Here is a 23,037-nt window from a genome sequence, read left to right as displayed (position 1 = left end):
ACATGTTTTCCCAGTGTAGGGGAATGCCAAGGCACTGAGGTGGAGAGGGTGATTGGGAGGTAGTGCACCCTTTCTTTGTGAAGATAAGTAGAGGTGGATGGGGATGGTAGTGAGGTGGGAAAGGGGATAACATTTGAAATGTTGTTACAGAGAGTATCTAATAAAATTTTTTAAAGTGCCCCTTCCATCTAAAATATCACAACATCCAACATTTAATGTACCATGATGAAAATTTATGCAATTTATTTAAAATTCTATTCATTTGTCTTTTCTTACATTCTGAAGATTTTATTAATTAGCTACTTGACTTACTAACATATTTTGCATGTTTGTGCACATGAAGGCAGAAAAGAAAAAAAGAAAAGGAAAAATATTTCAGTGTTCTTTGACTCTTTAGTTGCCACTGGACACAAAATCTGGTACCTAAGATGATGTAATAAGCACTTTTCTGCTGTGTCAGCTCTCCAGCCTCTGTTTCTCATCCCTATATAAAACTCTTGACTTAATACCTTAATACTATATCTCTACTAAATCTATCTACCTAAATAATACATTTAACTGCTTTACTATTAAGTGCCTATTTGTATATTTCTTTCTAGTATGTTTTTTATACAAATATATAGTGCCAAAATTTGGAACACTGTAAAATTCTAGGAAATTTATTGCAGAGAACACATGAACATATGATTTAATAAATCAATAAACTAATGACTAGACAGATTGGAACAAATAACCTGAAAAATTAAGTAGATGACCTAGAGTGAGCTGAATCAATGGATCTATTGATGTGAAATTTATAAAATCAACCTACTCTTGAACATTTCTCTGCATTTTCTGACCCCGGGTTTCTTATAACTAATTTTAAGGTAAATTCTTGAGTGTTCTTTGCTAAGGATACTTCCTAAAGGCAAGTTACAAAAGTGGCTTTACTTGTCAGTCTTTTAATAATTTAACTCACAGTATTATCATGATTTAAAATAGATTGAACTAGTACTTGATTTATAAATTAGTTTTAGTTTTAATTTTTTCTCTTGAAGGGATTACACACTCTCTTTTTCTTAAATGCCTGAAGGAATGGCAACCTTACCCTTGTCTTTTTGGGATGGGAGTCACTACTCTAAACAAAAATATCTTTGTAATTTGTTTTTTGGTGGAAAAGGCACTAAGTCTTTCTGCACCTGCTTTTACTCCAGTACTTTAAATTCAAATTAATTGACCCGTCAAAATGGCATATTCTAAGGTATTAAAAGATGCTATGCCCCATCAGTGGCAATAGTCTCAAATACAATTGATGGGTCAGTAATTAACATGAATCTGCAGTGTGTTAGTTACATTAACTTTGATAAGGGTAGATTTTTAATCCCCTCTACTAAAGAACATACATAGGGTATAGGGATGTTCTTATGCTAAGGTCCTATCCACAATTGGTTCTTTTGTGTGAGTAGAGAGCGCTATGATATAACTGCTGGGCAGAAGGGATAGGTGGGACTTCCAGGTCCCTGGAGTCAAGTGGAGAGAGAGACACAGGAAGGAGAGGAGAGAGAGCATTGCTTCTGATGAAAAGAAGTTGACAAGACATGTGAGATCTCTAAACAGAGTAGCCACACAGGTGGCTCCTACAATTGGGTAGTCAGGATGTTGAACAGGGACTAGAGTCAACTGACCAACTAGAGTTTAGGTCAGGTGGGAGGTGCGCAGAAAAGAATAATATTAAGGGTGTGCTTTTCCAGACAGGAGATAGTAGCGCCCAGCAGTGTGCCTAGAAGTCAAGGTGAAAACAAACCAGTCTGTGTGACTTTAATCTGTAGATTCAAAGGAGCTAAGCAGGGTTGTTAGGAAGGCCCACTCTAGTAACTAAGGCAGCATAGTGAAAAACTACACACAATAGTAAGGTTTTTGTTTGTTTGTCTTTGTTTTTTAGAGTTTATGACAAACCACACTACGCTGAAGTATTTTGTACATGAAATACAGAAAACAAAGTTACAAAGTTGGGAAATTCAGATTGGAACATTAGGTTTTCCTTTTGGAGTTGTAACACTGTGGTGCATTTCTGGCTATTGTTAAGTTTTAATTAACATTTCATTAACAATATTCATTTTGATGATTCTAACATGTTCATTTCATTGAGTTAGAAGATGTTGCGTGTCATCTGGAATAATACTAGTCCTGCCTTCTTACACTACAATGTATTCTATTGAGAAAGGACAGGCTGACCTTAGAATTGCTGAGCAGAGTCATAAATAAAATCCAAGTGAATATGATTTTTAGAAGAAAGTCTGAATATCAAAAGGTTGAAATAAAGTTGCATGCAAATAATTTCCTGAATGCTGGATATATAAAAGAGTACAAACTTCTCACAAGTGTTCATGAGCATTGCGCAGAGGTATTCTGATAGCCTTTAAATACATCGTCTCAGCTCTAAAAATGATGAAATGTAGTCAGTTTTAAAGAAAAAACTAGCAACACCTTATGCAACATACATGAATGCTAACTCAAGTAATAAAACATGTAGACTAAAGTAAAAATGCACTATTTGTAGATCATTTTATCCTTAATACGTAGAATTGTACAGCTTTGTGAAGTATTGGCTGACCTTTTGATATATGTATCTAGCATATACTGCTAATATCAGAATATATATGCATATGTATCTAAGATATATTATTCCCCTGAAGTAAAATATTTAAAACATGAAGCATGCTGTCACTATGAATATTTACTGAACTGTGTTGGCTGTGTCAGAGTAAAGGAGTTCCTAATTCTGACAAATATGGGGCTCTGATAATCTTAAGTGAAATATACTTAACAAGGGACCATCAATTAACGGCCCCTGATGCTCTAACTCAGAAGACTCTCTCAGATGCACTATTGGATGGGTTTGATACAAGCTCTCCGAACATTACAAGCCTGGTCTCAGAGGAAATTTGACTTCTTCCAGATTTTTCTATTTAGGTTTTTTTATTGGGTGTTTTATTTATTTACTTTCAAATGTTGTCCCTCTTTTTAGTTCCCCTCTCCAAACTCCCTATCCCTTCCCCTACCCCTGCTCCTATGATGATGCTCTCCCACCCATGCATTCCCACCTTACCACCTTGGCATTTCCCTAAATGGGGGTACTAAGGGCTCTACAGGTTCTCCCTCCCCTTTGTTGGGCATTTTTGCTAATCTCATCCCTGTTGGGTCCTGGGAACCTTTAGCTTTCCTGGCATCTGGGACTTTCTGGTGGCTACCTCCAGTTCTCCATTCCCCATTGCTACACATCTCTGTTCAATTTCCTTTGTGTATCATCCTGTTTCCTCCCATACCTGATATTACCCATCTTTTTCTCCTTCCCCTCCTCTCTTGCTCCCAGAAAATGGCATTCTGATCCCATTACAGATGGTTGTGAGCCACCATTTGGTTGCAGAGAATTGAACTCAGGACCTTTGGAAGAGCAATCAGCGCTAACCAATGAGCCATCTCGCCAGCCCCTTGTTCCCTCTTCTAATAAAAACTTAAGCATTCACACTTTGGTCTTCCTTCTTTTTGAGCTTTGTATGCCCTGTGAGCAATATTGTATTGAGCTTTTGTAGCTAACCTTTAGGATTTTTAAATGCTGATATTTTCATCATGAATATAAAGCAACTTGTGTTTGTATTATTTATCAAACACTCTGTGTCATGTTTTTCCGTGGTTATGGATTTTCTTCTCTATCTCTTTAAAGATCGACTGAAGTCTCATTTGTCTAAGATACTGGATAGCAGAAGGTAGTTGAACTCACAAGGTCTTTTCTAGCTGTGCAATTTTGTGTTTCTCACTTTGGCAGGCCAGGTGCTTAGGTAATGAGATTCCCAGGAGACTTCTTAATGTTAAGAATCAGCAAAACTGAAAAATTTACCGATCAGTTGCTTTTAACCTACATGGCTTCTCTGTGAAATCTGGACTTACAATGTCAATGGTTGTCAAGTTAGAGTATGATCAATGTGTGGTTCCTTTCCACCGAGACGTCTGATGGTACTCTTTGGTATGAAAACTGACTGAATTTAGAGCTAGGGTGCATTACCTTAGGCATCAAGGATCAAAGTTAACTTGGTGATTGAAAAGAAAATGTGTTGAAAAAGTCATTTCCACATATTTCAGCCTTGATCATTTAAAACTATTTCCAATACTGCTTTCAATATCTTACATTCAGACTATTCTGCTCATTTTACTTGTGATATCTGAACCCCACCCTTGCTCTTCCCTACTCACTACACTTCTTTCTCTGTCTCTCCCTCTCTCCCTCCTTCCCTCCCTCTCTCCCTCCCTCACTCTGACCCCCTCTCACTCTCTCCTTTTTCTCTGCCTTCAAAGTGTTGAAAAAAAGAAAGAGAAATAGATGCTACCCTTCCATTCCTCTCTCTGACTACAGGGACCGGATACTCACTTTGTACCTTACCAATTTAGTTGTAAATAATTCATGGTTACTTACATGACTGCTAGTAGAAACCATTTATTAATGAAATAAATCCTAGTCCTTTTTTGACACTCTGAGAGATGAGATTGTTATGGAATAATAAAACCTAGAAGCATTGGAAGAGAAACTAAATTCTTCTTGTTCTGAATGAATTTTTCCATAGTAAATTATACTTTGTCATTAAGACATATCCTGAAAAAAACAAGTCATATATTGATGGGAAGTGTTCTGGCTTTGTACATTTGTCGCACTTGAAAGAACCTCATTTGAAAAAATTGTTTTGTGAACTCATTGATATGTGAATTTGTCTGTGGAACATTTTATTTTGTCAATTTGACCCAATTTGTAGTGACTTTGAAGAAAGGAACTTCAGTGGAAGGACTGCCTCCATCCTATTGGCATAGTGGTATGTCTGCAGGATATTTTCTTAGTTAAAAAGTAATGTAGGAATGCACAACCCACTGTCAATGCTGTCTTCCCTGGGCTCCTTACCCTGTTTATATATGAATGTGAGTTGAGCTAGCCACAGAGAGCAGGCCAGTTAGCATCATTCCTTTGGGGTTCTGTTTCAATTCCTGTTTCCATGTTCCCATGATGATAAGCTGTATCCTGTAAGATAAAATAAGCTTTATAATGCTGTCCACCATGGCGTTTATTTCAGTAGCATAGAGCAAACTAGAAGAACTTGCCAAGGATAGACTGTGATCAAAGGCTTGGATGATAAAATAAACCCTATCATACTGAAGTTGACTTATTAATTGTTTTATCACAGCCACATGAGGAAACCAATACAGTATTTAAGTATGATCATACCTTAAGAAAACCCACCAAATGTACATATCTCACCAAGTATCCAGAGCACAACTGTATAGAGATCTATGTTTTGTGTACCGTTGGCTTTATACTAGAACATAACCATTCCTAGGGTACAAGGAGGGAGAAGGAGTCAGCAGGACATCACTCTGTCTTTTAGGCTGCCAACTCAAGGCAGGCAACATGAGCAGCTCCACAATTATGTTTACAGAGTGCTAAGTAGCACAGGATCCTTGCAATGGTGTGTTCTTGTGAGTTAGACTTGATTGCCACTATAGAGAATATAAAACGTATGGTAAAACATAAATTAACAGAAGGGTCAAGGACTCATATAAATCAACTGCAAAACTTCTAAGAGCTTTAGATTATTCAAAAGACATAAGGACTATGGTCATTATATGACTTGTATACATGTTCTATATAACTATGTCATTTCATGAGTACTTATTTAATGATAACCTTATGTCTTTTTATATGCTAACTATTTATTTTTAACCTAACCCTAACCCTAACCCTTTATTTATAAAGAGCATATAAAAAGACATAAGGTTATCATAAGGTTATTTATATACCATCATCTATTTATCACATTAGTTCATAAGTGTATATCCAGTGTTTATGAACTCATGTTCTGAAGCCATATGTATAGTCAATTGGAATGTAAACATACTCATGAAATGGATATCTAAATAAAAAACAATCATGTTGTGTATATATATATATATATATGTATATATACATCAATGTACATGAATATACATTATGTATAAATATAGACATAATGCACATGCACGTATGTCCAAAAAACAAATATACATAATACATATACATAATGTGTATTTATATGCATGTAATATATTTGTATATATACATAAATACACGAGTCTTATAAGATCCAAGAGAATGAAGTAACAAATTTATTTTTAAATTCTAGACTATGTTTAAACAGGAGGTGTATAGTTAAGGCTATACATGAATACATTTTTTTCATGTTTTAAATATATAACACTTTGGCTTGTAGATAGTTCTGATGTGTTTTTGTTTTCTTTCAAGTGGCTGATATACAAAAATTTTGACCTCTAACTTGGTAATGTAGAAGTTACTAGAACATTTACAAATGGGGCTTAGTAGGAATTGTCTATGTCACTGGAAGCATTGATGTAGTTCCCATGGGACTTTGAGTTAGTTCTCCTTTTTTTATTGGATATTCTATATATTTATATTTCAAATGTTTTCCCTTTGTTCTCTCCCATCCCCCTACCCATGCTTCTATAAAGATGCTTCCACTCCCACCCACTCACTTCTACCTCAACACTTCATTCCCCTACACTGAGGAAATGAGCCTTCATAGGACCAAGGGCTTCTCCTCCTACTGATGCCAGACAATGCCATCCTCTGTTACATACACAGCTGGAGCCACGAGTCCCTCCATGTGTACTCATTGGTTGGTGATTTAGTTCCTAGGAGCACATGGTACACACTCATTGGTAAGCAGATACTAGCCTAAAAAGCTTGGAATACCCAAGAAACAATTCACAGAACTTAAGAAGCTCAAAAAGAAGGAAGGACAGGGTGTGGATGCCTCAGTTCTTGTTAGAAGGGAGAACAAAATACTCATGGGGAGGAAATACAGAAACCAATAAAAGAGCCGGGACCGAAGAAAAGATCATTCAGAGACTGCCTCACCTGGGGATCCATCCCATATGCAGGACCAAACCCAGTCACTATTGCTGATGCCAAGAAGTGCTTACTGACAGGAGCCCGAGATTGGATGACTTCTCAGTGGTTCTGACAGAGCCATACTGATACATATAAAGATGCTTGAAGCGAACCATTGACTTGAGCCTGGGGACTCCAATGGAGGAGCTAGAGTTAAGACTGAAGGAGCTGAAAGGGTTTGCAACCCCATGGGAAGAACAACATTAAAAACCAACCAAGCCCCCCAGAGCTCCCAGGGACTAAACATCAACCAATGAGCACACTTGATGAGACCCACGGCTCCAACCGCATATGTAGAAGAGTATGGCATTGTCTGTCATCAATGGGAGAAGAGGTCCAGGGAAAACTTGTTTTCTCTGTGCAGAGGAATGCCAGGGCACTGAGTTGGGAATGGGTGGTTGGAGTGGGAGCAACTTCATGGAAGCAAGGGGAGATGGGTAGGAGGGTGGGGAAAGGGGATAACATCTGAAATGTAAATAGAGACTTTCCAATAAAACGTTTTGCAAAATAAAAAGATAAAAGAAGACCCATACAATAATATGTTGGCAGTACAAATTGTTCTTGAGTGATTAAGTAAAAATTAGACACGAAGTTGTGGGGGAGGATGAGGCACAGCATGGGAAGAAGTGGGTGAAACATTAATGTGATCAATACATGTTAGATGGTACTCTGAAAGAATGAATGATAACAGCACCACAAATAAAAAGTGCCCATTAAAGTTTCAAGTTATATGTAAAGAAATGATTCAAAATGGAAATAGAAAAGCATTTAGAAGAAAAGCATTTGCACTCTAAGAAGTATGTAGATGAAAATAGAGAGGGCACATGCTTTACTTTTACAAAACCGTAAGAGCTGAAAGTATGAGTAAATACTCTAAAACATTTCTTCAGAAATGTAGAAATACAAATGGTCTAAACAAAACAAAGGTAGAATTTTGACAAAAATATGTCTAAGCAAAATAAAAACAATATAATTGTTCAAGAATTGTCAAAAGTGGTTGAGTGACTCCTGTAAGCAGCCTAATATAATTGCAAAATTTTACAAGTGTAGATAAAGAAAACTAGTCTAGTAATCACAAATAAACCATACAAAGAATTAGGATGATTTTGTTCGAGGTTTTGGTTTGTGGATGGTACCCTACAGAGCCGAGACTGGCTTCAAATTTAATGTGTATCCCATGAAAACTGTGAATTGATTCTCTTTTGCTTCTGCCTCCCAAGTGATGAGATGGCCAGTGTGTATTATCACCACCACAAAAAAGTAGTAAGAGTTTTGTCAATTTATCAGAGTACTAGGTAAAACCATGCAACACTTCTGCTATTCTTTAAATATTTATAACAGTTAACATCACTTCTCTAATATATAGAAGTAGCTCTTACTGTTTATGAAACTGAAAGGAAACCAGTTTCAGACAAGAATAATCCTACATATAATTTAATTAATACTTAATTAATAGCTCTAAGCTGTATTAGGCTCATACAGTGGTTTATGAAATTTCTAATAGTCAAATAATCATAATTACCATCTGTAACTATGAATTCACTAACTTCTTTCTTTGATATCAAAAATGGATACAATCAAGCAGACAAAGAATTCACAGTAATGGGAGTAAGTAATATCACCTCTGGACATTAGACCTTTAGAGGAAGAGGAAGCATTAGGGGCTTTGTCTAAGGACGTATGTTTTTCAAGGACAACTCTAGAATGCTTTGGTTAAGAAAGAAGGCTTTGAATAATAATGAAAGCATATTAAAACTCAGTGTATTGTATGCTAATTATAGAAGAATGCAGGTCATGGCAAATATATTTACATATTTAAAGACTCAAATGTTTCTAGTCTTACATATTTTACAAGAAGTATAAAATCTTGGATAAAGAAATCATTGCAAAACTACACAACAGATTGGTAAATTCCACAGAAATGAATAATTGTTGAATGCGTAAATGTTAGATGCAGAAGATTCTATACATTTTAGGTTGTTGTGGGGTTTTTATTTTTGTTTTTTTACCATTATTATTATTCCCTTTTTTTTAAGTCCAGTCACTATTCACTTCCTGGTCAAACTATTGCACAGTTCCTCATCCCATTCCTCCTCCCCTGTCTCCAAGAGAATGTCCTTCAAACTTTGCCAGGCCTCTCAGTGTCCTGGGACCTAAAGTCTACGGAGGGTTATGTGGATCTTCTCCGTCAGAGGCCGTACTACTCAGTGCTCTGCTGTATATGTCTGGGGCCTCGGGCCAGCTATTGTATGCTGCCTGGTAGGTGGCTCAGTGTCTGAGAGATCTCTGGGTCACGGTTATTTGAGATTGCGGTCTTTCTATGGCTTCTCCCTTCCCCTCAGCTTCTTCCAGCCTTTCCCTAATTCAACCACAGGGGTCCCTGACTTCAGTCTGTTAGTTGAATATAAGTATATGAGTCTGTTTCAGTCAGGTGCTTGTTGGGCCTCTCAGAGCTATACGTTTTATTAACTTTAAAAGTTTAATTTTTCTTCCTACTCTTTTTATAAAACATAATATATATCAATATATATTTTATATATTAATGTTTTATATGAATTAATATATATATATTAATGTTTTATTTGTATGTATATATGTTTAATGTGTGTGCCTGTTGTGCAAAGAGAGTAGAGGAAATCATCAGATTCTCTATGACTGGGGTTTTGGTTATACCAGCCCGCAGGCAGGCAGGCATTGGAAACCTATTGTGGTCCATTGCTAGAGCAGCAAGTTATTGTAAAAAAAGTTCAGATGACAGCAGATGCTGGTGAGGATGTGGAGAAAGAGGAACACTTCTCCACTGTTGGTGGGGTTGTAAACTGGTACAACCACTCTGGAAATCAGTCTGGCGGTTCTTCAGAAAAAAAATGGACATAGTACTACCTGAAGACCCAGTTATTCCACTTCTGGGCGTTTACTCCAGAGACGCGCCAACATACAACAAAGATACATGCACCACAATGTTCATTACAGCTCTATTTATAATATCCAGAAGCTGGAAAGAACCCAGATGTCCTTCAGTAGATGAATGGATACAAAAACTGTGGTACATTTATACAATGGAGTACTACTGAGCTATCAGAAACAATGACTTAACGAAATTCTTAAGCAAATGGATGCATCTAGAGAATATCATCCTGAGCGAGATAACCCAGTCACAAAAGAACAGACATAATATGCAGTCACTGATGATTGGATACTAACCCCAGAAATCTCTGAACACCCCAAAAACAACTCACAGATTATATGAAGTTCAAGAAAAGAAAGAAAAGAAAAGAAAAGAAAAGAAATTAAAAGAAAAGAAAAAACCATTATACCTAATCCTTACACACCAAGAAAACTTTGACTAATTCCAGGTTACATCCTGTTTTACATGTCCTTTATGCTCATTGTAACGAGTAAGATCTTAATGTACACTATCAAACCTTTAAAAAAAAAACCCAAGCACTGACAAAATTGTATTCATATACTTTTATGCAAAAATACTTAAAATTTGTACATTACTGTTTGTTTTTTAAAATAAAGTTATTAAAAATATTTTAGTATTTTAATATAAAATAAAAATTTGGAAATATCTTTGTTAACATCACTTTTTCTAAGTTAAATATCACTTTATTCAGGTATGTTCTAAAACATTACAGAGATTCTTGGTATCTATCTATGTATCTATCTAGGTATCCATCTATGTATTTATTTATCTCTATGCATATATATATATCATCTTCTAGAATTCATATTAAATATAAGAATACTTAATGCAACATAGATTATATTTGAAGACAGCTACCAATGAGTGCAACTTCAATAGTAATTTATTGTTTTAAACAGTTAAGTAAATTATTACCTAAAAGAGCATTCTTAAGGAACGTCCTTCTATCAATTCCCGAACGGAGACAATGCTTCCTCATCCTTTGACCATCATTTCTTATATCATTCGCAAATGATCGGAAAAACAACAACAACAAAAATAAGTGTTTGGAAGAAATGTACGTGGGCATATTTGTGGATACATACATTTACCTGTAATACTCTCAAAGCATCTAAAGCGTGCCACTCTCCTGTTAAAACACTTATCTCTGTCACCCTAATTAGTTATAATAACCCCAGACACTCCTCTAGTAAATAAAAACAAGGCAAGCATTTATTAGCATTCATCATTTCATGCCCCAAAGAACACCATCACATCCAGTCCAGAGGAATCACACACCAGGAATAAACTGAGAATGGAAAATGAACCCATCCTTTTGCTCTGAAGGATCAGAACATTGAAAGTGTATGTTGCAACGCAGCTGTGAGATCTATGCAACTGTACAAGTTAAGTTTTGTCTTTTATTTTACAGAAATCGAGAAAGAAAGTTGTGGCGATCCTGGCACACCTTTGTATGGAATTAGAGAAGGCGATGGCTTTTCTAATCGTGATGTTTTAAGGTTTGAATGCCAGTTTGGGTTTGAATTAATTGGAGAGAAATCCATTGTTTGTCAAGAGAATAACCAATGGTCTGCAAATATACCCATCTGTATCTGTGAGTACCAAATGTTTTGATGCTAGATGGCATATGTTACCCTGTCCTTGCAGATAATTGCTTTTGTAATTAATTGCAAAGAGCTGGAACCGAGTAATTATTTTTGAATGAGGAGCACTTTGTGATACTATCTTTAACATGTGTGCTTATGCCAAATTATAAAATTCATTACAGATTTAAATAAAGTTAACATAGTTCATTTGGCACTTGCAACATATATATACTATGCGCATTCATCTAATAAGTGGGTAGCATTCTGTGCTTTACACATGGAATAATGCTTATAGCAATTAGACATTATAGCTAATCCTAATGAGCTCATTTTTTCCATAATATAATGCAGAGTTATTTGATATTAGAATTATTAACATATTTAAGGCTTTTCTTTTATGTAAATGCCATTATTTTGCAAGGAGGTGTTCATGGTAAGAAATAGAGTTCACTGCATAAAATCCATTAATGTTTAGTGTGTATAAAATGTTAGGATTATAAAACCATATTTTTCAAAATACATTAAAAATGAACATGCTGATCACTCATTGATACACTTTTATGTTCTAGTAAATAGTTGTGATTATATTATGTTAACTTTCAGAGTAAAAGTGCATAATCAGGTTCTAAGGGACTGTGAGTGGAGGTCAGTTCTCATTCATAATGAAGTCTTCTTTAAGAAAGAATAGAATACATTAGGGGGCCTGATTTTAATCTATTGATGCCCTATAAAGCTTAGAAGTACCTAATATATTTAAATTGATGCTCTTTCATTCTAAGCATTCTTCCAGAAAGATAATATTGGTTTCATAACAGAAAACCTATTATTTGATAAATCACTCCAACAACAAAAGAAAACATGGTGCAAGAGACATCTTTCAGGACTTTGGCTCTTCTAGATAAGTGCCCTTTTTTGGAGCCACACCCAAGCACAAAAATGAAAAAGCAATTGGCAATATTTTGTAAGATGCTAGGACATGTAATGAAAATGTGACTTTCATTTCCTAAGGCAATTAGAAAATTTCTTGAATATCCAGAAAATATTCTGTTTTGTTTAAGAGGAGTCTCATGCAGCCCCCTTGGCTGGCTTGGTATGTATACCATATCTAGGTAGCCTCTTATTTAAATTGATTCTGCTGCATTCAGGAATTAGGGGCATGTATCATCATTGGATATCTCTAACTATTTTCTACTAAACCCAATAATCCAGTAAGCGGTAAAATAAGCTATTAATATTGAGCTTTTAAAAAATAACTAGGACCAAGCATTCAAACATGTGAATCTATGAAGACAAATTTCATTCAAGCTGTTATGTGGTTATTATGACTTAAGACTACCAAAACATAAATAATAGAATTCATAAGTATATTTTCAAATAACATGAATAGTTTATATATATAATGTATATTATAATTATATAATTAATATAAACATAATAAATATATTAATATACATATAATGTGTGTATATATATATATACAATATGAGGAAATTTCAACTTCTCTATAATGAGAATAAAGTAAAGCAATAAGTTGTCATTTTCCTTATGAAACTAAAGAGAATAAATTATCACATTATATTATGCTTCTGGGGTTCTATGTTCTTTACTAAAACTTTTTACATTTCACTACAAATTAATATTACTTGAGAAATTCTGATTACTATTGTGAGACTTCAAGTTAATATTTTTAGGAACTCATTAAAGTATATCATGAAAATAATCAAAAGACTGTTACCACTGGATTATATTTTAGAATACAGTTTTAAATGTTAACTTACAATTTTATGTAGATAGAAAAGAATAGCGTTAGGGGTTTAAATGATTATATAATTTTGCCTAGTCGATTTCATATGTTAATTCTAATGAGCCAATTGCAGTAGCCTCTAACTTAAATACTTATACTATAGCAGGAAGATGAATAAACCTAAGTCACCTTTGTCTATATTCCAAAAATCTGTCTCAAAACTGTTCATACAAACACACTCTACAGGCAAATGTATGTTTATATACCTTATACATGTACTATATAAAAACTTTAAACATATTTTATTTGTTTATAAAACATAGTGAGTATAAGAGAAAGGTGTATGTGTGTGTATGTGTGTGTGTGTGTGTGTGTGAGAGAGAGAGAGAGAGAGAGAGAGAGAGAGAGAGAGAGAGAGAGAGAGAGAGAGTGTGTGTGTATGTGTGTGTGTGTAAGAGAAACAGAGACAGAGAAATAGAGAAACAATTTGGCACATATTCCATGACCTGAGTTTTGTTGAAGATATTTAGGAGCACTGGAACAAACTATGACAATATTTTTAAAATGATTTTTTTTGAGTATTGTGTTTGCTTGTTTTTGTTTTCTCTTTTATAACCTTCCTCAACTTCCTATACTTCAATCAGATGTTTAAAACTTTATAAAGTAAACAGAGCATAAGATTTTAGTTTCTGTAAATTATCTGTGTGTATTTGATTCTGTTGCTAGACTTTGCCAACAGTGACAAATGCTTCCCGTTAGATATATCAACCTGTCTTCATATTTGTGTCATAAACAATCATAACATGGTAGGGATGAAATCCATTTAAGCACCCTTACCAATTTTCTAAAAGCTGTAGAATTCTAACTCTGACATAAACCTCAAAATGATCTTTTTTTCAATCACTGTATTAAACTGAGTCTTTCCTAGGTACTTCGGAACATTTCTCATAAGTGCAGAGAGGACAGTTGTTGAATACTCTAACACACATAGGACACATGGAAAAATGAAGTGTCACTGAGTGGTTATAGTGACTCCTGCCTGGAGCCTCCATCTCAGAAGGAAGAAGCCACAGTGTTAGAAAATGTTTCCGTTCTGTTGGGAGCGAATTCTCCTTGACTGAGGCTGACGAATGAGAATTGTCCTGGCTTAGGTAGGGTTTCCATTGCTGTAGGGAGCCATGATAGCCAGGCAACTCTTATAAGGACAACATTTAATTTGGGCTGGCTTCCAGGCTCAGAGGTTCAGTCCATTATTAAGACAAGAAGCATGACAGTATCCAGGCAGGCATGGGGAGGAGAAGCTGAGAGTTCTACATCCTGTATCAAAGGCAAAGAGGAGAAAACTGGCTCCTATGTGGTTAGAAGAGAGGTCATAAAGCCCACCCCCACAGTGACACACCTCCTCTAACAAGGCCACACAAACTCCAACAAGACCAAACTTACTAATAGTGTCACGACTTAGGCCAAGCATATTAAAACCATAATGTTCAAAAACACAAACTAACCAACCAACCAACCAAGCAACCAACTAACCAACCAACCAACCAACCAACCAACCAACCAACCAATGTGGCTTTTATTTAAATTACAAATGTGTATACCTCCAAGCATATAGACTTGTGTTTATGTAAAGTAAGAGCTACTTTTGTTTATTTGTAAAATGAAGTTTGTGTGTGTAGTTTAGCAATGTGACCCTTGTCCCCAAGCCCTGAGTTCACCCTTCAGTAAAAGACAAAATAAATTATTTTATTTCCTTTCTTCTTTATGAGGTAATTTGAATTCCTTGCTATGGTTTCATTTATTGATTAACTGTAGACTACCACAAAAAATGTGTGTAGATATTGTCTTCTAATATTTACTGTTCATACGCTTACCTTTTATTTATCTACTCTTTTTTTTTTTAACCAGTTCCTTGCCTATCTAACTTCACTGCACCGATGGGAACAGTCCTTTCCCCCGATTATCCAGAAGGTTATGGAAATAATTTAAATTGTATCTGGACAATAATCTCTGATCCAGGGAGCCGGATCCACCTTTCCTTCAATGATTTTGATTTGGAATCTCAGTTTGACTTTCTTGCTGTTAAAGATGGCGACTCTCCCGATTCCCCTATTCTGGGAACTTTTACTGGGGCAGAGGTGCCTTCCCACCTTACTAGTAACAGCCACATACTGCGACTGGAATTTCAAGCTGACCATTCGATGTCAGGGCGTGGCTTCAACATCACATACAACAGTAAGGATTTTGTTGCTGTGTGTTTACTTGTTCATATATGTAACATATCTGTAGAGGACTTAAAACTATCATGCAAACCAGTCTTATTTCAAAGGCAAATACAGTGATTCCTATTGATTTCTTGATAGCCAACAGTATTTCACTCTCTATGTGTTATTTCTCTTTGAGAAAAGCCAAATTTAAGTACATTCATTTCAAAGTTTTACTGTATCAGCCAATAGATTAAGCTTTCCTATATAAAACTTGCTATAAATGTAAACCTGATTTTCCTGCTACTTATTTATTAGTTTAAAGAAAAGGAAAATGTTTCTTTTGATATTTGGAGACTCATGGAGTACTTAAACAATTAAGACAACATACAATTCTAATTCCATTAATAACTCTAATTGCCATAGGAGCACTGGACAGATGACATCACTAAGTAGGGAAGGCTCTCTTGCATGACTATGCAAAAATTACTTCAATCTTTGAAAGTACCAGCAAAACTCAGACAGCCCAATTTCAAGTCTTTTCCTTGCTACTCCAATTTTATATGTTCTTCATGTATCCATAACTATAATACCATATTTGAAGGAATGTACAAGTAAATTATAAATTAGTATAGACTGAATAACTTTAGCAGGTCATATGTGAATCTAGTAAGAGCTCAATAATCACAAGCTAGCTTTTGTGCTAGATCACTTGACTTTTGTCCTATGGTGCACTGTTTAATATAGTTTCCTAGTTTTGAGGTATAGTTTGTCTTAGCTTCTATATATGAGGTTTGCATTTCAAAGATATATATCATTGATCTAAAAATCTGTATGGCAGTTGCAGAAGGCTGAAGCAATTAAAAGAGAAAACTCAATAGTTTTAGATAATTACACGTGAACGTTATGTTGTACAAATGTTTTGGCAGAAGCTAGAGAATGCTGCAAATATTTAGTGCTTTCTCTAGATTCATCCACTCTGTCTCAGATGGTGTCTAACCTCCTGCATTATTGGGAACGTGCTCTATCTCAGTAGAATTTAATCTCCAGATATCAGCACTGCCTTTGGAATGACTTTCACCCTTCACCCCACCCTTATCTAAGTAATACTGAGTTTCATCAATGACATACAAACTATAGTCAGTGTACTTTTAGTTTAACTATAACTGTCCACAGTGTGACTTCTAGAAATTCCTTGGAAAATGGTAACTGCACATCATTTATATTCAGTTAGCTTGATATGTGTCATAGTGTTTGGCTAAATTGGGATCTTTATCAAAATCATCTTCAAACATATGTATTCATGTTGGTGAATAAATGCTCGCATCTGTTCAATTACATTGTAGTTTGCATTAATTGCATCATGATTTTAAGGTTGATGCCTGAGGTGCTTTGAGATATTATGTCTATTCACTTGCTATAGAAAATAACCATAATATTTAATTATATAGATTTAATAATTCCTACTTCAGCTCATTTTTCCTGAACAAATCTACATAGACATTATATAGTAGAGCAGCATGACCGGAAAATTGAACTTGAAACATTTTTTATTATTTTTTAATTTATTAGTTCTTTAGAAGTTAATAATTTTTCATTTACAAGATAAAACAGTCATTAAAATAAATGTACCTATAATATATTTCTATATTTTAGAACACATTTCAATTATCTTTTTGTAGGTTAGGGTAAAAATGATATTACAGTAATACAAAATAGGAACTCCTCTAAAATGATTATTAGTAGGAAAATTTAAAACAATTGCTTGAATTTATGCAGAATAATTATAGTATGAAATTATAAAACTTCATAATGGATGAGCCTTATGTTTATAATTTATGATACTTTGTCCTCACAGAAATGGTCTTCAATTTATATTATATTAAGATAAAAATTTTATTATTCATTTATTGTCTTATAGATTATTATAGTTCTACCTTTGTCAAATATAAATCCTAAAGGAACAAGAAAAATACAGAATTGTTTTGAGGATGATGAGACATGAGGAAATGACCAAAGATACAGTAGCTATTGAGAAAATTTTAAATTCCAGAACTGAGGAAACATTGCAGTCCCATAAATTCTTATTTCTTTGAAGAGAGATAGGCCAGATAATTCCTTTAAGTCTGACGTTTCTCTTTATGGTGATATTTTCCTCATCAGTCCCCTTTAAGTGTCAAATGTGATAATGTCACATCTCTGTGCCTAAGACATGGTCAACGAAGAGTTAAATATTTTAGTAGGAAGGGAAGATCATAATGTCATGGAAAGATATAAAATAATTGCAATATTTTCTGACTAGAATAAAATATTCCCTTTAATTCTCCCAGTGAAACTCTTTTTTTCTTCCTAGCAAACATGTCATGGAATTATCAAAGGAGATGACGTAAAACTTTTAGGATCCATGTTAACTGGACTCTGAACGCATTTCATTAGAGATTTTTGTATTGGTTTAGCCTAATGATTAACATAAATAGACACAATTAAAGTTTTGATTTATAATTTTTTGAAGGCTTAGTGTATAAATTACATGTGGAAGTAATCACAACTATTACTTATTATTTAGTACTCCAATTATGGGAGAAAATTATCTAAGTTTGCAGAGTAAGTGCAAGAGTTTCCACGAAAAAAGCACAATCATTTTGAACATTTTCCTCACCTGAAATCTATAGAAATCCCTCTTTTTTATCCTCCCCATGTTTTCACTTCTTCTTTTCAAGCATTTGGACATAATGAATGCCCGGATCCGGGAATACCCATCAACGCTCGTCGCTTTGGAGACAACTTTCAACTAGGAAGTTCCATTTCAGTTATTTGTGAAGAAGGGTTTATTAAGACCCAGGGGACGGAAACAATCACATGCATTCTGATGGATGGGAAAGTAATGTGGAGCGGACCGATCCCAAGATGTGGAGGTAAGCTTGGGGCAAAGGGCAAGGGGAGCCCCAAACAGAGTGCGAACTGCAAACCATAGCAAGAAGGATGCTGTTCTGCAAGAACTGTTGTCTGGTCATCACAGTGCTTGATGTAACCTTGTTAGCATACATATGTCGAACTGAATTAGGCTTTTAATTGTTATCTCTAAATAGTTTTAGAAACTTTTAAGATCCCTCTGTGAATCTTCCCAAATATAAGTATTAATATATACTAAGACTGGATATAAATATTCATACATACTCCAACTGGAATCTTCTATAAGCTTCTCTTTGGCTACTACAGTTATAGTTGACAACTTTATAAGACTAGTTTGTCATTATATGTTCCCTCACATTTTCTTGGTATTTAATGTTAATGTTCAGTTTTCAAAGATGACTAATTAACAAAATGTGAACTAACTTTATTTTAAAACATTCATATCTTAAAAACCGTGTAGCTCTAGCTGTCTTTTCAGTGCTTTGCTTTTGCAGCAAGACATAGTTAAATCATTAATCATTATACATACTTATATTTAAAAACAGAGAAATCATATAGGCATATATTAAATATATTCAAGTATATTAATGTAGAATCTACAGAAGTATATGTTTAGAGTTCTATGTTTATTTATAATTGCTGCAGTGAAGATAATCAAAATTACAACTAACTCTTGCCAGGTAATTTTCTGAGAACATATATTTATTTAAGTAAGCTATATATATGGACTAGAACACCCTCTAACAAATAACTTGAATCATTAGGTGATTTACTTTTCTTCATTTGGGGTGCTGGTGATAAAGGCCTTGGAGCTGGGCAGAATCTCAGTAAATAATGGGCTTGCTTTCTAGGCCTGAGGATCTTAATTGAATCCCCGGAAATCATGTAAGAGTTTTGGGTTTAGTGACACATGTTTGTAATCAGAGAATTCTAGAGGCAGAAACAGCGGGAAGCACACATACACTCACACCACACATCACACACACACACAAACACATAACACACACACAAACACATAACACACACACAAACACACACATGCACACACATCACACACACACACACACACACACACACACACACACACACACACAAACATGCACACAAAATCCCTGACCTCGGGCAAATCCTTAAAATAGTTCTTGTCTCTTTTCCTTCACCCTTAAATTTGCTTCATCTGAATATAAAATTTTGATTTGTCATTTGTCAGCTGATTTGAAAATATTCAAGGTTTTAAGTTCAAAAGTACAATAGTTACTTATAAATTAGTACTTTCATCAGATTCAACACATCTGCGGTGTCTCATAATGAAGTAACTGTGGATCACGTAATTAAATTGCCCCAATGGCTCTTGTTATCAGAATCTCCTTCCTTGTTACTTAAATCACTGTGTCGTTTTGATATCAGAAGGCTGAAGTAGATGATTTTAGAAAACATTCAAACTTCAAGCATTATTGATTTATAATGAGTTTCTCTACTGATAACTATGATTGTAACATCCCTGTTAAAAATTAATGAGACTGCATGATAGAAATGTGCAATAAGAAAGAAAGTTCTCTCTATATATCATACTTCACGATTAACTGACCCCTGACTTCAATCATGTCGTTCCCAGACTGACTTGTGAAGCCAGTAAAGAAGTGTCATAGGTATGTGGTGGTAAGGCAGGAAACAGGAAGGGTGTTGGGTTTCCGGGGAGGAACGGTGTAGCAGTAGGTCCTTGTGTCAGGGGTGTAGGACAGGTAACATGGACATGATCCATGACTGTGGTATGCAAAGAGAGAAAGGTTTGGAGAGTACCCAGTCTAGGCTCAGAATTATCACGTGGTTAGTCTGCAGTTTAGAGCTATTTCAGTAAACAGTGGCCTGATCTGAGCTAGTTCTTCCATTTCTCTGGATATTGTTTTCATGTTTCAGTGGGTAGACGTAAGACACTTCCTGATAATTGCTGAATTCCATTGCCTTATTTGCCTAACTAGGGCATTGATTTTAAAGTTGACTGACGCCTAACTACATGGAGAGCTAAAAGTAATGAAATCATAACAACAAATAATTTTATGAATCACTGCTAATTCTTGAAGGCAATTTTCCACTACCTGTGAAAAGTGGATGCTATTTATTTTTTTAAAAGAAAGCACAGTATGCTGAACTCCAATTTGGCACAGGCCATTAAACTCTCCAAATATCTCAAAGAGATGCTTTATGAATTTTCTAAAAGAGACTGTTTCTTTCTCTGTGAGGGGAACAACACGCGCGCAGCTTTCCTTCTTTTCTACGTCAATAACACAGTGGGAACATGTGTAGGGCAAAGTTATAGCCAAGGAAGGCAAAATCCAAACAGGCCAGGAGCAACATTCCTGTGGCCCTTATTGGGTTATCACTAGGTTTCTTTTGCAAACAAGACCTACCAAGCTCTGAAGACAAGAGGCGAGTTCCTAGCTTTGAAGGGAGACATGAAATGACTTTTCTGTTTCTGAGTCCAAATCGTACATAAGGGCAACCAATTTTTATAAAGGAAGAATCGAAATTTTCTTCTGTAAGAAATAAAGCATTAGTCTTCTTCCACAGCATTTCTTAACTTCCTATCCAAGCAGCCTGGTTTACTTGGAAAACAATGCCTGTAAACACTGTTCCTGTCCATTTCGCTCATGGGATAGCTGATAGTTTGAAATTTTGTTATTTTTTTTTTAATTGTAAATTTGATTTTTACAATTTTATTGGCTATTTTTTATTTACATTTCAAATGTTATCCCTTTTCCCTGATTCCACTCCCAAGACCCCCCTATCCAACCCTTCTTCCCCCTGCTTCTGTGAGGATGCTCCCCCAACAACCCACCCACTCCTGACACACTGCCCTAGCATTTTCCTATGCAGGGGCATCAAGCCCTCACAGGACCAAGGACTTCCACTCCCATTGATACCAGATAAGATGATCTACCACATATGCCCTGTGCTGAGTGTCTGCTAATTTTATCACTACATTCAGACCTTTGATGTGAAGTTTTCTCACTAATATCAAGAAATCTTCCTTCTTTCCTTTTACAATAGAAATCTTTTGTTTTCTTTTCCTGGTCAGGACTTTTTCCAAGAGCTTCTGAGATCATTGCCAGGAACAACTGCCTCATTCATTCCAATACCCTCTCTATCAGCCTAACTACTAGGAACTTTGGCAATGGAAGAAAAGAGTCAGGCACAGTTGAATTTAACTTAAACTTAACTCTTCATCTGACTGTGTGACTTTAGGTCTCTTCAGCCATGGATACAACTCTGCTTTGTCTTAATTTTTTTTTGAAAAGGACTAACACATACTGAATTTTCTTTCTACTGTTGCAAGTTATGTACACAGTACTATCCTTGAGCTCCCAACTCTGGAATTCCTTAAGCGCCCTACAGAACACCATATGATGTAACCACTGGGATTTATTTTCATTTCATTTTATTTTATTTATTATATTATATTTGGGGAGCATCACTGCTAGGTAGAAGGAAAATAATAAGAAATGATCTAGGAGATTTTGTCTTTATTGTGGGATGTGGGAAACTCCCGCATCCTAGCCATTCTGTCAGAATAAATGATACCTTCCTCCCTTTCTATGAAGACACTTTTGTTTATGGTTCCACCTCTCATGATCTATCACCATCACCGAACCTTGGTTCTTATACAGTGTCCTGTATCTCATTTTGTTTCACTTTCCATTTAATATGAACCATTTGGAGACAGTTTTGACTTAGGGATGGAGGCTGTGGCTTTTAGTAAACTGGCCCTAGTTCCCCGGGCATGTACTTACCACAGTGATAGCGACAGTGCCACCCCTTTGTTCCCCATCCTGATTAATTTCAAACATCCATCACTTTCCTGTTTTAATGGTACTAGAGAACTGATTCTCAAGGTTTCACAGAATTCTACTCACTAAGGTAGTGGAGCCAACTACCACTAAATGGCAACTTTAATATACATTTGTCACAAACAAAATTAATATACCCCATGGGCATAGAAAACTTAAGTTTAGATATTTACCAGATTAGGGAAATAATAGAAATGGATTCTGCACAGCGTGAGACAGGTTACTTTGATAGGGGCAGATATGGTAACAAATAATTTTTTCTAATTAACAAAAGCATCAAACTAAACAGGAGTGATAATTATGAAAACTGAAAACACTATGACTGAACACTAGAAGAAAACAAATGCTCACTCAAAAAAAAAAAAAAAAAAAAAAACAGAATGATCTGAACTAGGGATTCCTCAAATACTTCAACTGGATAGACTTCCATAATGACCAGTCTGCTGTGGAACACATTGAGATAACAGGAAAGGTTCTGGGGAATTAGGCATCATGACTACTCTCTTTTTCCTTGAAAAAGTATTCTACAAGTTGTCACTCCTTTGAATGTACCTAAGGACCATTTCTTCCAGATGACTTGCTCAAATGGTTCTGATAGTACTCGTTTTTGAGAAGTTAGAAAACGACGTTGACATGCAATCTCCTAGCATTAGAAATTCAGCTAGACATTCTATTCTTCCCTGTTCTCAAACTCTCACTTCTATTTTAGGGTTCTTTCTATAATGTCCTTTAGAAAGTACATGTAGTTTTAAATATTAGAAAAAATAACAAACATTTTCATGCCACGCTAAAAATCATTGACACCACATTCAGAGAATATGAAAAAATCAAAAAGACAATTTGATTTTT

General features: G+C 35.2%; 1 protein-coding gene across 3 annotated transcripts in view; it reads left to right on the top strand.

The window, feature by feature from the left end:
• The window catches only part of CSMD3 (CUB and Sushi multiple domains 3), a gene marked incomplete at both ends in the record, with an annotated part of 1,162,760 nt that overhangs the window by 732,920 nt on the left and 406,803 nt on the right, over positions 1–23,037 (top strand). For all 3 annotated transcript variants that reach the window (XM_080909303.1, XM_080909302.1, XM_080909301.1), the window contains 3 exons: positions 11,308–11,490; positions 15,135–15,461; positions 18,151–18,345. In XM_080909303.1, the coding sequence (XP_080765429.1) occupies positions 11,308–11,490; positions 15,135–15,461; positions 18,151–18,345 (705 nt within the window). The remainder of the gene's footprint in view (positions 1–11,307; positions 11,491–15,134; positions 15,462–18,150; positions 18,346–23,037) is intronic.

The sequence above is a fragment of the Micromys minutus genome (genome assembly GCF_963924665.1).
Source record: "Micromys minutus genome assembly, chromosome: 33".
In the NCBI taxonomy this organism is placed as follows: domain Eukaryota; kingdom Metazoa; phylum Chordata; class Mammalia; order Rodentia; family Muridae; genus Micromys; species Micromys minutus.
Note: the sequence above shows the minus strand (reverse complement) of the source record. Positions and strands in the feature narration are given on the sequence as shown.